Source organism: Carcharodon carcharias, chromosome 1 (assembly GCF_017639515.1).
Source record: "Carcharodon carcharias isolate sCarCar2 chromosome 1, sCarCar2.pri, whole genome shotgun sequence".
Taxonomy (NCBI): domain Eukaryota; kingdom Metazoa; phylum Chordata; class Chondrichthyes; order Lamniformes; family Lamnidae; genus Carcharodon; species Carcharodon carcharias.
The window spans coordinates 167,814,455-167,830,965 of record NC_054467.1 but is presented as its reverse complement, the minus strand read 5'-3'; the positions used below and the strand labels follow the sequence as shown (position 1 = coordinate 167,830,965).

General features: G+C 39.6%; 1 protein-coding gene across 1 annotated transcript in view; it reads left to right on the top strand.

Annotated features, from left to right (window-relative positions):
- Positions 1-16,511, top strand: part of LOC121284707 (cytochrome P450 4V2-like) — a 55,351-nt gene continuing 38,840 nt past the window's right edge. The window contains exons 1-6 of the mRNA XM_041200264.1: positions 1-396; positions 1,070-1,182; positions 4,914-4,999; positions 9,038-9,228; positions 13,114-13,183; positions 15,241-15,367. Of these exons, the coding sequence (XP_041056198.1) occupies positions 204-396; positions 1,070-1,182; positions 4,914-4,999; positions 9,038-9,228; positions 13,114-13,183; positions 15,241-15,367 (780 nt within the window). The 5' untranslated portion in view covers positions 1-203. The remainder of the gene's footprint in view (positions 397-1,069; positions 1,183-4,913; positions 5,000-9,037; positions 9,229-13,113; positions 13,184-15,240; positions 15,368-16,511) is intronic.

The window sequence follows — 16,511 nt, the reverse complement described above, 5'->3', positions numbered from 1 at the left end:
TATTTCCAGGAAAACATTGAAGTGGAGTTGGTAAACCCTGAACTGGAAATTGTATTAACGCTTTTAGGAATTTAAATTGCACGGCAGCAATGTCCTAATAATAACTAATAAAGATAATAGCAGGGAGAGTTTGAGAGTTTGCCAGTGACACTGCACTGAGACGGCGGATGCAGTCGTAGCGGGAGCCGCTCCTGGGACAGTGGATGCGCGGCGGTATGGAGGCGCTTCCCCCGAGCGCTGCGCTCAGTGCCATCTTCCTCACTCTCCTGGCTGTGCTCGCTTTCCACTTGTTCAGCGACTACGTGCGTAAATGGAACAGGATGAAGCGAATCCCCGGGCTCAGTCCGACTTACCCGATACTGGGTAACGCACTTCTTTTCAAGCCCAGCGGAGAAGGTGGGATACACAGTGACAGAGCTGCCTGTGCTTTCGAGTGTCAGTGGAGTAAAAGAGGAGAGAAGCCAAGTTTTATAGCATTTTCTGTAGTTTTCAAGTTGAAATTTTTTGTAACGTATCTTTACAAGTGTTATGAATAAAGTATAGTTTTGAAAAAATGTCAATAAAAAGTAACTAATAGTAAAGAATTTAATTATGATAATCGTAAATGGAGTTTTGCATGTATTTAAGTATATTTGTAACCCCTCTGCTTTGAGCACAGATCAGTATTATTATGGCACATACTTGATCAAACAGGTTCCCAGTATAAAGAAGAGTAGAACTTAAGAAGTAGCTTGTGGTTAATAGAATAAAAGTGGGTTAAATGTATTTTTCTTTATGTTTATAAACAAATACCTTTTTCAAACTTTTTAAAATGAAGTTTTGAAGTGTCTTGCATATTGTACAACCTGCTTTTCATTTTTGGGAACTTAATTTCTCTGACTTTTGAAGAGAATTAGATTCTTGGAGTGATCATAACAACTATAGACATAGGGGATGATGTAAGTAATAACAAAGATCTGAGAATTAAACTGGGATGGTTTCTAATTCAGTGGCTTAGTTATTCCTGTGCATGGTATATACACTAGTGTTTTCCACTTCTGCAATTGACAATTATTTTGGGTTCTTTTAGACTTTTTTCTTCAACTGATTGAATTTACCACCAAGTGCAGAGATGAACCATTGATGAAATTGTGGCTAGGACCATTACCCTTTATTGTGTTGTTTCATGCAGAGACTGTGGAGGTAAGTTATAGATAAATGGTCTTTGGACCTGTGGTTGATTTTAAAAATGCGTTTTTAATTTATTCATTTACAGGATGTGTCACTGGCAAAGCCAGCATTTGTTGCCTATTCCTAATTGCCCTTGCGAAAGTGGTGGTGAACTGCTTTCTCAACAGCTGCAGCCTAAATGGTAAGGTACCCCACAGTGCTGTTAGGGAGGGAGTTCCAGAATTTTGACCCAACAATGATGGAGTGGTGATATATTGGTGTTCCCATGACCCTGCTGCCCCTATCCTTCTAGTTGATAGGCTATGATTTGAGATCCCGTCAACAGTACACTTTATAGCCACAGTGCACTGGGGTAGATATGGTGTCAATTAAACAAGCTTCCTTATCTTTGATGGTGTTGAGATTTTTGAGTGCTGTTGGAGCTGTACCCACCTAGAAACGTTAAGGATATCCAATAACAATGACTTGTGCCTTGTAGGATGGCTATGAAGGCATAGTAATTGTGTAAATGGCCTGGTTCATGAATTCTGGAGAATTCTCAAATCCCACCCATTTATATTTTGTTAATTAAATCTAGAGTTTTCTTCATGATTCCAATTAACTTCAATTTTCCTAGGGCTCCTTGGTGCCTCATCAGTTTAAGGCTTTGAGGTCAAGGGCAGTTGCACTCATCTCACCTCTGGAATTCAGCTCTTTTGTCCATGGTTGGACCAAAGCTGTAATAAGGTCTGGAGCAGAATGGTTCTGATGGAACTTAAACTGAGCATCTGTGAGCGGGTTATTGGTGAGTAAATGCTGCTTGATAGCACTGTTGATGCCACGTTCATTGCTTTGCTGCTGATTGGGTGGTAATGGTCTAGATTCCATTTTCATGGAGTCATAGCAAAGGCCATTACTCCTCTATGGTTCTTTGCTAGAATATCCAATTAATCCCATTTCCCTGCTTTCTCCCTGTAGCCGTATAATCTTTTTCCCTGATCAAGTATTTGCCTCCTTCTCTATCGAAAAGCACAATTGAATCTGATTTTTCAGGCAGTTATTCCAGATCACAAGTCACTTTTTAAAAAAACATTGCCTCATGCCACTCCTGGTCTTTTGCTGTCCTCTGAATCTGTCTCCTCTGCTTACTGACCCCTCCACAACTGGAAACATTTTCACTTTCCTTACTTTAAAATCCATGACATTGAATACCTACCAAATCTTTTCCTGTAAGGAGAGTGACCTTGTGGGCAGGACATAACTGGGCAATTTTCCACTTTGTCTAGTAGATGCCAGTACTGTAGCTGTACTTGAACAGCTTGGCCTGGGGCATGGTTAGTTCTGGAGCACAAATCTTCAATAATATGTTTTTGGGGCCCATTGCTTTAGCTGTTTCTTAATATTATGTGGAATGAATTGAATTGGCTGTAGATTGGCATCTGTGATGTTGGGAGGCTGAGACTTGGCACATCTGGCTGATAGTTGTAAATGGCTCAGCCTTGTCTTTTACACTTGCATTAGGCTCTGCTCTTGTTGAGGATGGGGATGTTCATGCAGCCTCCTCTCCTTTTGGTTGTTTAAATGTCCACCATCCACCAAATGTCCACTGGATGTGACAGAACCACAGAGCTTTGACCTGATCTGTGATCTGTGGGATCACTTAGCTTTGTCTATGGCATGTTGTTAGACCTGTTTGAATCTTTCCCATTTAGCTCAGTAGTAGTGATATACAACATGATGGAGGATGTTACCTGTGTGAAGGTGGGACTTTCTCTATATGGACTATGTGGTGGTATTTCCTGCCAATGCAGTCATGGATAGATGCATCTGAAAGAGCTTGATGAAGACAAGGCCAAATGGGTATTCCTGTGTATCTCTCCTCCTGCACAGGTCCACTCTGAAAGAGTTTTGCTGTCCCTGGGACTGTGGCAACTATTGGAAATTGAACCATTGATGAGCAACATTTTAAGAAAAATAGATTATTGGTGTACTCACTGCTTCTGTACTTCACCAGCCCTGCTTTAAGTACAACATTATGATACAATTAATTTTGCTGGTGTGCTGATATAGAAAACTTTTTTTGTGGGGGGAAAAAGGAATCTATGCATTAATAGGATTTAAAATGTTTTGAACTGAAAATGAACCTTTCAGAATCTGACAGTGTACCTGAAATTTGTAAATGTCCACTATAGAATCAAATCATAGAAACTAGGAGCAGGAGTAGGCCATTCGGCCCTTCAAGCCTGCTCCGCCATTCGTTATGATCATGGCTGATCATCCAACTCAATAGCCTGCTCCTGCTTTCTCTCCATACCCTTTGATTCCTTTCGCCCCAAGAGCTTTATCTAACTCCTTCTTGAAAACATACAATTTTTTGGTCTCAACTACTTTCTGTGGTAATGAATTCCACAGGCTCACCACTCTCTGAGGGAAGAAATTTCTTCTCATCTCAGGCCTAAATGGCCTACCCCATATCCTCAGACTGTGACCCCTGGTTCTGGACTGCCCCACCATCAGGACCATCCTTCCTGCATCTACCCTGTCTAGTCCTGTTAGAATTTTATAGGTTTCTATGAGATTCCCCCCTCATTCTTCTGAACTCCAGCAAATATAATCCTAATCGATTCAATCTCTCCTCATATGTCAGTCCCACCATCCCAGGAATCAGTCGGGTAAACCTTCGCTCCACTCCCTCTATAGCAAGTACATCCTTCCTCAGATAAGGAGACCAAAACTGCACAGAATATTCCAGATGTGGTCTTAGTAAGGCCCTGTATAATTGCAGCAAGACATCCCTGTTCCTGTACTTGAAATCACCTAACATTTCCTTCAAAAGTTAACAAATCACCCTTGTCCTTGTGTATTCCTTCAGCGCTTCTCTTATGTAGCTTTGCTTGTTTAGTGCTCCTATGCAGTGCTACCCCAGTGGCTAGCTGGTTTCTATACGAGACAGTAGCCACAGGCTTTCCAGCAGGACTGAAATGCAGCAAGCATTTCAACTTTTTCCTGGAGATTGCACCAGCAAAGTGTTCACCTAAAGCAGGAGAACTCATGTGTGACCTTGTGCACTGGAAAGCTGGCACAAGTGTTACTCATACCTGGAAACACACCACATGCAGATCCCGCCTCAAAGCTACCCTTTGAGTTACACACAGTGTTAGCATTTGAGCTGGTGGCTGTGAGTGTGAGAGCAAGTAACGATGTTCCTTCTTCGTCAGCCTCTTCTCCTTCTTCCACTTCTTGCTTCTGCAACACTGCCTAGCCAGATTTCAGTTTTTGGGTTTCTCGAGGGAGAGATGTTCAAGAGATAGGTGCAGCCTTTAAGAGGCTCAGGCTAGTTTTAAGCAGTGCTATCCTCTCACAATCACGTGTGGCTATTCAACAGCATGTTTAGTGCTGGCTGCACACTATCATCAAGGTAATGAGCAGGCTGAACATGTCAAGCAGGGCATTGCCGTCTGCATCAGACAGAAAGCAGGCACATTAATCGCACATAGTGATACCCATGCCCATTTTCAGGCTATATTCAGGATTTTGTGGCCATTTAGTATTCTGATATTGTACATCAGTGGAGTCTGCACACTGCATAGTTCATCCTGAGTTAACAAAACTGTAAAGTTGGCAAAGTGTTTTTCGTTCTTCTATTTTGAACTGCTAGAATAGAACATGATATTTCTTTTACAAGCACATAAACATTAATTAAGATTCTATTAAAAATACAGACTGTGAAGAATCTAACAGTGTGTTGTCTTGTAATCCTATAGGTCGTATTGAGCAGTTCCAAGCACCTTGATAAATCCTATGCATACAAGTTTCTTCACCCTTGGCTTGGTACAGGGCTGTTGACAAGGTATTGTTAGTACATCTACATATATCTGATATAGCCTTTGCTCTGGTCAGACCATAATGCAAAAATTATAGAGTAATTTTTGCAGTGTTGTCATAGTAATACAGAGATAATCTTTAATCATTGGAATTTTTACTGACAAAAAGGGATAGGTTTGTCCACTACTATCATAATGAAAGGCAGCTTTTTTGTATTCACAACTGAGCTGCCTTTTGTAGGCCTGTAGTGAAGGAATGTAGTAATAGTGCAAGATAATTTTTAAGTATGTTCAGATTGTCATAGTTTGGTAATCCGGGTATATTTTAAACATTTTGTTTCCCTCCCTCCTCTGTTTCAGTTCCTCTGCCACTCTTCCTTTTGCTGGGAAGAGGTCAAGCAGGGGTCTTGTTGCCATTTTATCATTGTTCCCTTTAACCAAGACATGCTCAAGAATGTCACTGAGTTACTGAGTTTTTTTTCCCCATCTTTCTCGGGCATAACCTGAGCTTTGCTTACCTCACTTGTGGTTTTACGTCTGTGAAGTGGGGAATTGCTCCTCAACTTGTGGCAAGGGTCATGTTACGCCTGCTGCTGCTTCTACTAATGAGTGACAGAAATTTTTAATAAAAGCCATTAATTATGGTTAGAGTCCAGTAAATTTGGCCACTTGTAGTCAAAACTGAGCATCAGGTGATACTTTGGAACAAGCATTTATTTAAAGTAACCTTACTGAATTTGTGGCATTACCCACACAAACTCTACAAGTGGCATATACACAAGGCCTGGAGACACATACTCTTAGGCAAAAGAATTGTACTCGTAACCAGAGGTATATTATGTTCCTCTTCATCTTTTTGTGGGAACATTGGGACATGGAAAGTGATAACTTGAGAGGGAGTTTCCTGAAGTACAATTAGAGTTGTATAATGTTGTGCTGAAATTGTCTACGATGCAATGAGTCATGAGTTTTGGATTTAAATCTGTTTGATCTCACTAATGTTGAGAGCATGTTACTAACCTTTCACTATGATCCCTTGTGTTATCATCAGGCTCAATTATACAGCTATTAGAATTCAGCACAACTATCTTCTCAAATGTTGGAGATACAATCGGGGAGTCATTTTGATTTTGTGAAACAGGTGCTAGCAGTCCAGTTGTCTGTTCCTCATCTCTGCTGATTTTCATTGGTCAGTGAAAATCAGAAGAAATGTACAATGGGCAGCTAAATAAATGTCACCTACTTTGCACTATTTCCCAATCTGTTTTGCTATGAAATAAAAGTAATTTAGAACCGGGATTATTTTTTTTTAAATTCATTCACAGGATGTGGGCTTTGTTGGCGGGGCCAGCATTTATTGCCCATCCCTAGTTGCCCTTGAGAAGGTGGTGGTGAGCTGTCTAATTATTAGAACTTCTCTCCAAACATCAGTGCAGTTCAGTGATCAAGCATCTAAATGTTTATTTTTATATTAAATATAAATTGTTTACTTAAAACATTAATCTGTTTGTGTCAACAAAGCTGAACTTTGTTCAGTTCTTTTAGAATACATAAAGTGAACTGTCATAAATGAGTTAATTGCTGTGCTGTATAATTCGGAAATAAATTGAGCTGAAAGTTCAGCTATTTTGGCAGGTTTGGTAATCAGTGAACATACTCTCTGATATTGACTAATTTCTTTAATTTCTGTCCTGTCCGTATGATGGCCTTTCTTTTACCCTTTCAAGTGTTTATTTTTTTTCTTGAGGTGAATGTTTGGCTATTATTCAAGGGATGTGGATGTCACTAACAAGGCCAGTGTTTGTTGCCCATTCCTAATTGCCATTAAGAAGGTGGTGGTGAGCTGCCACCTTAAATACACTGAGTAGCTGTTAGGTCATTTCAGAGGACAGCTAAGGGTTATCCATGTTGCTGTCAGTCTGGAGTACAGAGTAAGGACAGCAGATTTTCCTCCCTAAAGGAAATTAGTGACAATTCTGCAACTTCATGGTCACCATTACTGACACTTTTTGGTCCAGATTTATTTAAATTCCCCAATTCCCGAAATGGGATTTGAACTTGTATCTCTATATCATTAGTTCAAGCTTTTGGATTATTTTTCAGTAATATAAACACTATGCTACTGTACCCTATTAATCTTCATTTAATCTGGTATAATATAGAAATAGGGAAGGTCTTGTGGCACAGTAGGTAGTATCCCTGCCTCTGAGCCAGAAGCTCTGGGCTCGAGTACCACCCCATGACTTGATGGCCAAGAAAGGTATGTTCATAACTCAGCCAAGCAGGTTGAATATCAATCTGTAAATCCTTCCAACATGCACCAATAGCGGGTGGAAGAGCGGGAGAGATACCTGGCCAGCCATTTGATGGAAAGAAAGTTGGAGCCTCTACCTTTACTATCCATATCTTCAGATTACATTATGCTTGTAAAAAGTGCATATTATCACAGTAGCTTGGACTTTGCGTGAACTGTAACACACCACACTAAAGTAGAAATGATTATTTAAATTTGATATTAATATCAAAAAGGGTCTAGCACTTGGCTCTGCACCATGAATACCACTTCATATATGTTTGATGTGATAAGACAACATCTTGCAACACCCTCCTTCTGATAACATTGAAGAAAGCGCCACAAATTCCAACTAACATGCCCATTGTTCAAGTCAATTGCTTTTTTTAAAGGAATTAAATGAAACACATTCTGCCTTGGTCCTCTTGGATTATATACTCCCGAATAGGAAAAATTAGCAGGGCTTTGGCGAACGATTAAGGAAGTAACCAGAAACTTACTGGACCAGCCACATAATACTGTGACTGGAAGAGTTGATCAGAGACTAGGTATTCTGCGGTGAGTCATACACTTCCTAACTCCCTAGAGCCTTTTCACCAGCTACAAAGCACAAGTTCAAGAATGTGATGTGTGACTTGTCTGAATGAGTGCAGCTCCAGCCACACTCAAGAAGCTCGAGGGCTTGATTGGCACTTCATCTAATCAATTAAACATTTGCTCCCTTCACCACCTATGCACAGTGGCAGCAGTGTTATATACAAGACCCACTGCAGCAACTCACCAAAGTCCCTTTTTGCAGCACTTTCTAAACTCTCAAACGCTATCATCTCGATGGACAAGGGCAGCAGACACATCAGAACACCACCACTTCCAAGTGTTGCACCCATCTTTATTTGGAACTATATCGCTGTTCAAAATCATTTGGATCAAAATCATGGAACTTCCTCCCCAACAGTACTGTGGGTATACTTGCACTACATAGAATGCAATGGTTAAAGCAGACAGTTCACCAGCCCCTTGTCAAAGGCAATTGGGCATAGGCAACAAATGCTGACCAGCAACATCCGCACCCCATGAACGAACAAAACAAAAAGTGGGACTAACTGCTTATTCAAAAAGCTGGCAGAGACACAGTTGGCTGAATAGCTGCCTTCTGTGCTGTATATTTCTATACTTAACAGAATAGCAGCATTTTACTTTTGAATGAAAGAGTCACTGTATCATTGTTTAATATCAAATTAAGATCTAAACAGCTGATTTCTTTTTTTTTAAAAAAAGTACTGTTCCATGATATAAGTTTGCATAAAGTGCCAATGATTTTCAAATTCTTAGTTCACTTGCATACAACTCTCCCTATCAGTTTGTTGGAAGTGTTGTCCTGTTTAATTTAAAAATGGTTTTTCAAAATGATCAGCAATTTGGTGTAATTGCCTTAAGATTTTGTTCAGTAACATCACTGATTAGTAATTTTTAGTCTATATTCAGTGCTATACATCCAATTTACTTCACATCATTAAAGTAGATAAATATAAATGATTTTATTTGTGGAATTTTGAGGCTTGGCCTCATCCCTCAATCAGCATAAATAATCGGCTTCAAATTGTCACGTTGGCCAGTACACAAGTTTGTGCAGCAGACACCTGGAGGCATTAATATTTTTATCATAGCTTCTGATCTGAAGTTGGCATTCTCCCTTTATAGTTACTTTATTAAAATGCAATAAAATAGTGCCTTATTATGTAGAAATAATTTCCTATTCTTTGCTTTGTAGTACAGGAAATAAATGGCGTGCTAGGAGAAAATTGATAACTCCGACATTTCATTTCACAATTCTGATGGAATTTCTAGAGGTTATGAATGAACAGACCAATATTTTACTGGAAAAATGGGAGAAGAAAGTGGGCAAGGGACCTTTTAACTGCTTCAATGATATCACACTCTGTGCTTTGGACATTATCTGTGGTGAGTTTGGGAAAACTGTTAGAATGGGAAACATGTGTAGATGCATAAGAGTTTACAGCTCAGGAGGAGGCTATTTAGCCTATTATCTGTGCTGGGCCTTCACTATAGCAATTAAAAATTAATCCTTCTCCCTCCGTAGCAACATATCTTCTGTTTCAAATATTTGTTTGATTTTGTCTTCAAAAGATGCAGTGGTCTCCATCTCAAGCACACTCAGTGGCAAAGCATAAAATATTTTTTCCCTAAACTTTCTTTTTCCTCATGCTTTTGTGATTCCTGGTCACTGATGGATCAGCTTGAGGGAAGCCTTTGCCTATTTACTATATCAAGGCTTTTGGAATTTTAAAAGAACTATTTGGTCTCCTCATCGACTTATCTGCTCAAATAGAAATATTTGTGTTGTCTCCTCAACCATAATTTCCCATCCCTGGCATCCCCTTGGTGAATCTGTGGTTTTAATATTATTCTCTAATGGGTCATGCATAATTGTATGCAGATTACTAACTGGCCTAAATAATCAATTAATTCTGAAGTTTTACTCTATGATCCCATTTAATGCCTGAACCACCTGCATTTTCACATTTGGGAAATTATGTATTTAAATCCCTAGATATCTCTTGATCAACAGCCTTGAGTATCCTTCTGTTGAGGGAACTGTATACTCCAATGTCTTGTTTTAGTTTTAAAAATGAATACCTCCTGTTTCCCTGCAATTAAATTATATCTTCCACTTACCTACCTATTTTGCTAACCTGTCTTCCTGAAGTCTTTTACCTACTTCCTCACTGTTGACCAAAAAGTAACCCAATATTTTTGTTTTGTTCTTGTATGTTTTTTTGAACTGTCTGAAGACTGTCTCCTCTAGTGCAACTTGACTCCTTGGTGAAATCAATACTTGTACTAGGAGTGGAAGTTCTCAGTTGGGGAGAGACCAGTTTCACTCTGTTGATGTGCGATTTGGCAAAAGTGAACTGGAAACAGTTACTTGGAGGAAAATTTGTATTGTGAAGGTGGGAAGCATTGAAAGAAATGGTAATAGGGAATAGAAAAAGGGTGGGACTCCCAAATCTAGGGCCCCCTGATGTTAAGGAGCAGTAAAGGAGATAAAATAAGCCAAAGAAAGGAAGTTTATGTTAGATATTGAGAAGTAAATACTGCAAAAAGCTTGGAGAAGTATAGAAAGTATAAAGGTGAAATTAAAAACGAAATTTTGAAGTACAGAGAGGGGATGAAAATATTGGCAAATAAAATTGAGGACAACCTAGAGATGTTCTATAAATAAATTAACAGCAAAAGGACAACTAAAGAAAGAATAATACCAATTAGAGATCAAAAAGTGGAGGGAGTGTGTGGGCATAGTAAATGAATACTTCATGTCTGCTCTCACAAAAGAGGTTACAATGCAGATATTGTAGCTAAGGAAGAGGAGTGTGAAATATTGAATGGGATAAACATAGTGAGAAAGGAGATATTAGGGGTTTAGCATATTTGAATATGCTAAATGAGCGTGAGTATAAATCGCCAGGATGTTAAGAAAAGCAAAAGAGGAAATCGATCCATCATATTCCAGTCTGCTCTTTCTGCAGGTTTGGTAATGGAGGCCTGGAGGACAGCTAATGTTGTAACCTCGTTTAAAAATGGGGAAAGGGATAGACAGTAATTACAGTTCAGTCAACCTAACCTCAGTGGTTGATAAACTATTGAAATAATTTCTGACCTTCAATATACACCATCACTTAAGACACCACTTAATCAAAGGCAGTCAGCCTGGATTTGTTAAAGGAAGGCTGTGACTGACTTACTTGATTTAATTTTTTTAAGCAGCAATTTAGAGTTGATGAGGGTAGTGCTTTTGATATAATCCACATGGATTTTAACAAGGTTTTTCCCAAGATCCACATGGCCGACTGGTCAGAAATGGGATCCAAGGGAAGGTTGCAAGTTGGATCCAAAATTGACTAAGTGGCAGGAAGTCTAGAATTGTGGACAGGTGTTTTTTGTGACTGGAAGGCTGTTTCCAGTGGGGTTCCTTTGGACTTAGTATTAGGTCTCTTGCTTTTTGTGATATATATTAATGATTAGATTTAAATGTGGGGGACATGATTAAGAAGTTTGCAGATGATGAGAATATTAGCCAATTGGCTGTGTGGTTGATAGTGAGGAAAAAGCTGTCTTCTGCAGGAAGATATCAATGGACCGGTCAGGTGGATAGATCAGTGACAAAATTGAATTCAGTGCAGAGAAGTGTGAGGGCAAAATCCATGGTAGGATTTGAACTCATGCCTCTGAAGTATTAGTCCGGGCCCCTGGATTATTAATCCAGTAAAATTACCACTGTGCTACTGCCCCTCCAATGTAAAAGCAGGAAGGCCATGCTAGACCTCTATAAAACATTAGTGGGGCCACAGCTAGAGTACTACATACAGCTCTGGCCATCACATTACAGGAAGGATGTGATTGCACTAGCAAGGGTAGGGACATAGGGACAGGAGAAGGCCATCCGTCCCTTGAGCCTGTTCCACTCTTCATTGAGATCATAGCTCATCAGTGACCTGTCTCTGTAAACCCACCTTTGCCCATAATCCCTTAGATTTTTGTTAGTCAAAAGTATTATCAATCTCAGTTCTAAAATTAACAGTTGATCTAGCATCAATTGCTCTTAACAAAAGAGTTTTCCAAACCTCTGCCTAATTTCACTCCTGAAAGGTCTGGCTCTATTTTTGACTTTCACCAAAAGGAGTAGTGGGAGTCTGTCAGCGGAGAATGATGTAAGTATATGGGGTAAAGAGAGGAAGAGGGGAATGTGTTTGAAATGAAAAAGAGGCCTGTCCTTGTGATTATATGTTTAAGGATTTGGGGAGAGGTTGACAGTAGCATTCTGAGGTGCTTTTGAGAAAGGTGAAGTGAAGAGCTGTACTTACCCTTGCTACTCTTGTGAGGTCATTGAATATCTTCTTGTATTGAATGCAGGTTCTGGAGGTGATGCTGCTAGCACTGACCCTGTTAGCTGCCTTTTATTTAGGCCTGCTTCATCTTGGCATTAGGAATGCATTTGTGTTTTTTGGGGAAGTGTTGCTCCTTATGGTGGTCCTCACTTCCTCCACTAGGACCTCCCAAGGATGTATCAGAAATGTAAATGGCGTATCAATCTTGCCAACAATCTTTAAAAATTGTTGAATGAAAAATACAGACAGACAATGCAACTTAGCATTGAGCTTGCCTTGTGACTTGTGCTGTAAATTACATGCATCGCATGGGTGCTACTTAATTCGTGACTGATTAGAAGGGCAGCTCATCCATCAAATTTAACAGCGGGCCAGGGGTTGAAATCGTCCAACTGTCATGGGGGCTTGCCACCCACCTGATTCCTCCCTGGGTTAAAAATGGGGTTTAAATGTTGAAAACTCTTTAATGTTTGACACCTCAGATTTTTAACCTAACAGGATTTTTTCAGTTTATGTAATCTAATTTAAAATGTTTGCAAATTAAAGCTAAATTATAATCTTCGACAACTCAAAGGTTTATCAGACTAAAGCAGTTCTAAAGGTGTATAATTATCTTTTATAAATAACTATATAGGCAGTGCACAATGAGGAATTGAGGAATAATGTAACTCATTCCCAATTGTTAATTGTCGTTATGGTCACTATCACGACTGAGAGATTGTCAATAACTCAGAGCTCTTCCTCTTGTATTCTCACAGAGAATAATGATGTATGAATTGTTGAGTCAGTTGTTTTGGTAATTTTGTGTTGACACATTCAGTCTGCTTGTTCTCATGTCAAGTGTTTATAAATCTAAGCTTATTTGGGTATTGCTAATATTAGGGTTAAATGATTTGATCAGTGTGAATATGTTACTTACCATAAGGATTTTTTATTCTAGAAACTGCTATGGATAAGAAGGTCTATGCTCAGAGTAACAGTGACTCGGAATATATACGTGCAATTTACAAGTGAGTTCCTGAATAGTTTTCCCTGATTGTCATTTATGTTTCTATGTCTTCTGATGTGAAGTAAGGGATGACCCTTCATGATAAAGTCCATTCAGAAGGATTGAGTGGTGACGGGATAATCCATAACTTTCTGTCATTAATGTTAATTATTATGGTTTTCATTGCTTTTAATTTGATCTTTTGAGAACGTCTTGTTCAAAATTATAGTGTATAGAAATATCAGAAATAAGGATGAAAAGCAGATTTAAGGACAGTGACAGGTAATGGTGCTTAGTTGTTGCATTTTAACAATAGGTATGGATATTTGTTTTATCTTTTCCTTTCCATCCAGGCAAAATTCAGCTTTTTTAGGGTGTACAGATATGGGGTGGATTTTAAGTGTATCCACCTGCCTTCTAACAGGCAGTGAGCAGTTTAAGAACCCACCAAATTATCTGTGTGCTTTGCAGAAGGTGACAACAACACCCTCTGTAAGCCAGAGAGGTCATTTTGTAATATGCAGATTGGGGTCCAATGATGTCAATAAACCTCAACTGCAGTTTTCATTTTGCTGAAGTGAGAAAGCTGGTTAAGGGAAGATCAGCACCCATGGAGACTCTGAAAGGTATGTTTTTTTTTTAAAACTTTGTGGGCCCTGAAAGGCAGACGTACTCCTCTGGGCCCCACAAAGAAAGCTCAGATAACCCCACCCATATCCTTCCTGACACTCCTGGACGTCCCCTTTCCACACTTGCCTGAATGCCCTAGCAGCAGTGCCACCAAAACAGTACACATTTATTGAAGGAAATCATACTTGAAGCACGTTGTTCTTCAGGTATTGTGACTCACGTAAAATGCTGCACACAGTAGCAGAACATTAGAAAATTGGGTGTGTGTGTGCATTGCCTATTCCTATTGGCTACCTCCTTGAACTGCTGCTATCTCTGATTGTGGCGTTTCCACAATGGTGTTAAGAAGGAAATGTGAGGATTTTCATCCAGTGACTGAATTCCTGCAGTGCATCTTGTAGATCTTATACACTGTGCTATTGTGCTTTGATGGTGGATGGAGTGAATGTTTGTGGATGTGGTGCCAATCAAGTGGGCTGCTTTGTCCTGGACGGTGTCAAGCTTCTTGATTGTTGTGGGAGCTGCACACATCCAGGCAAGCGTGAGTATTCCATCAGATTCCTGACTTGTGCCTCGTAGATGGTGGACAAGCTTTGGGGAGTCAGGAGGTGAGTTACTCATCACACAATTCTTAGCCTCTGACCTGCTCTTGTAACCACAGTATTTATATGGCTGGTCCTGTTCAAGTTCTGGTCAATCGTAACCCCCGGAATGTTGATAGTGGGGGATTCAGTAATAGTAATGCCAATGAACATCAAGGGTCGATGATTGGTTTCTCCATGTTGGAGCTGAGCATTGCCTAACACTTTTGTGGCATGAATGTTCCTTGCTACCTGTCTGCCCTGGATATTGTCGAGGTCTTGCTGCATTTGAACAAGGGCTGCTTCAGTATCTGAGGAGTCGTGAGTGGTGCTAAACATTGTGCAATCATCAGCGAGCATCCCAATTCTGACCTAATGATGGAAGGGAGGTCATTGATGAAGCAGCTGAAGATGGTTGGGCCTAGGGCACTACCCTGAGGACCTCCTGCGGTGATGCCTTGGATATTGTAAGATCTTTTTTGAATGTTATTAACACTACATTCATCCAGGTGAGTGTTCTATCACAGACCTAACTTGGGCCTTGTAGATGGCAAGTAGGCCTTAAAAGGGCAGTAGGTGAGTCACTCATCACCAGAGTACTGAGCTCCTATTCATCTGTCATAGCCACAGTGCTAATGTGAGCGATTCAGATGAGCTTTTGATCAGCACTAATTTGTTCAATGAGTTTATGTCATAGATAGGCATTGCCCAGTGTAAAATACTATCTGCCACTTGTCAGCCAAGCTTGAATGTTGTTCAAGCCCTGCTATAGGCTAATGTAAAACAGAAGTCATATTTTGCAGCTGTGAATAAGTGAGTAGAGTGGAACTTGATGCTCTAGTGAAGATAATGATTTCTCTTTGCCTAGGATGAGTGATTTGATTCACCGCAGGCAGAAGATGCCTTGGTTTTGGCCAGACTTTCTATTCAACACATTTGGGGAAGGAAAGGAACATGACGAAGCTCTCAAAATCTTGCACACCTTCACAGAAAAGGTAGATTTATAGTAATATTTTAAAAATATGCAAAATATTGGAAACCCTCAGGTGAGGCAGCGTCAATGGAGAGAACAGAGGAACCAACATTTTGTGTGAAAGCTGAATTTTTTTACAGGTGAGGACTGTTTAAATATTGATGTACTGTAATATATTACAGTTTTAACAATGGGTTTGCATTCAAAATGCTAATTCCTCCTCTTCATTGATGCTGCCACATCTGCTGAAGGTTTCCAACAACTTGTGTTTTTTTTTCAGATTTCCCGGATCTGCAGTTGCTTTTTCCATAATTTTCTTTGTTTTTGTTAAATGATCAAAATTAATTGAAAATAAAGGAAAAGGCAATTATCAAAATATAAATATTTCATAAAAGTAGAGTGTGGCAGACTGTAGAGGTACTGAAAACCATTTATAGGCATATGAACATTTTATGTGCCAGCTTTGATTCAAAAGAAATCTTAATTCATTAATGAGGAATTTTATGCCTTTTTATTTTATGTTAATTAATTCTCGATCTGCATACATTGCTTTTATGCTCTCAATTAATGGCCTGGATTCTGCGGTCAGCAGCAAAGCAAGGGAGATTGCCACTGAGATAAAAACAAAAAACTGCGGATGCTGGAAATCCAAAACAAAAACAGAATTACCTGGAAAAACTCAGCAGGTCTGGCAGCATCGGCGGAGAAGAAAAGAGTTGACGTTTCGAGTCCTCATGACCCTTCCACAGAACTGATAGCCACTGACCTTGAAGAAAGTCAATCTCTGTGTTGTTACGACCTGATGTTATTTGCTGAGCAAGCTAAATCCCAGAGGGAAACTTGTCTTACTGATCATAACCTTTATTTTTATTTGGAAAATGTATTTATTTTTTTATTCATGAAATGTGGGTGTTGCTGGCTAGGTCAGCATTTATTACCCATTCCTAATTGTACTTGTTCAGAGGGCAGTTAAGAGTCAACCACTGCTGTGGGTCTGGAGTCACATGTAGGCCAGGTCAGGTAAGGACGGCAGATTTCCTTCCCCAAAGGACATTAATGAACCAGATGGGTTTTTACAACAATCGGCAATGGCTTCATCATCATCATCATTAGACTTTTAATTCCAGATTTTTAAAAATTGAATTCCACTATCTGCTGTAGCAGGA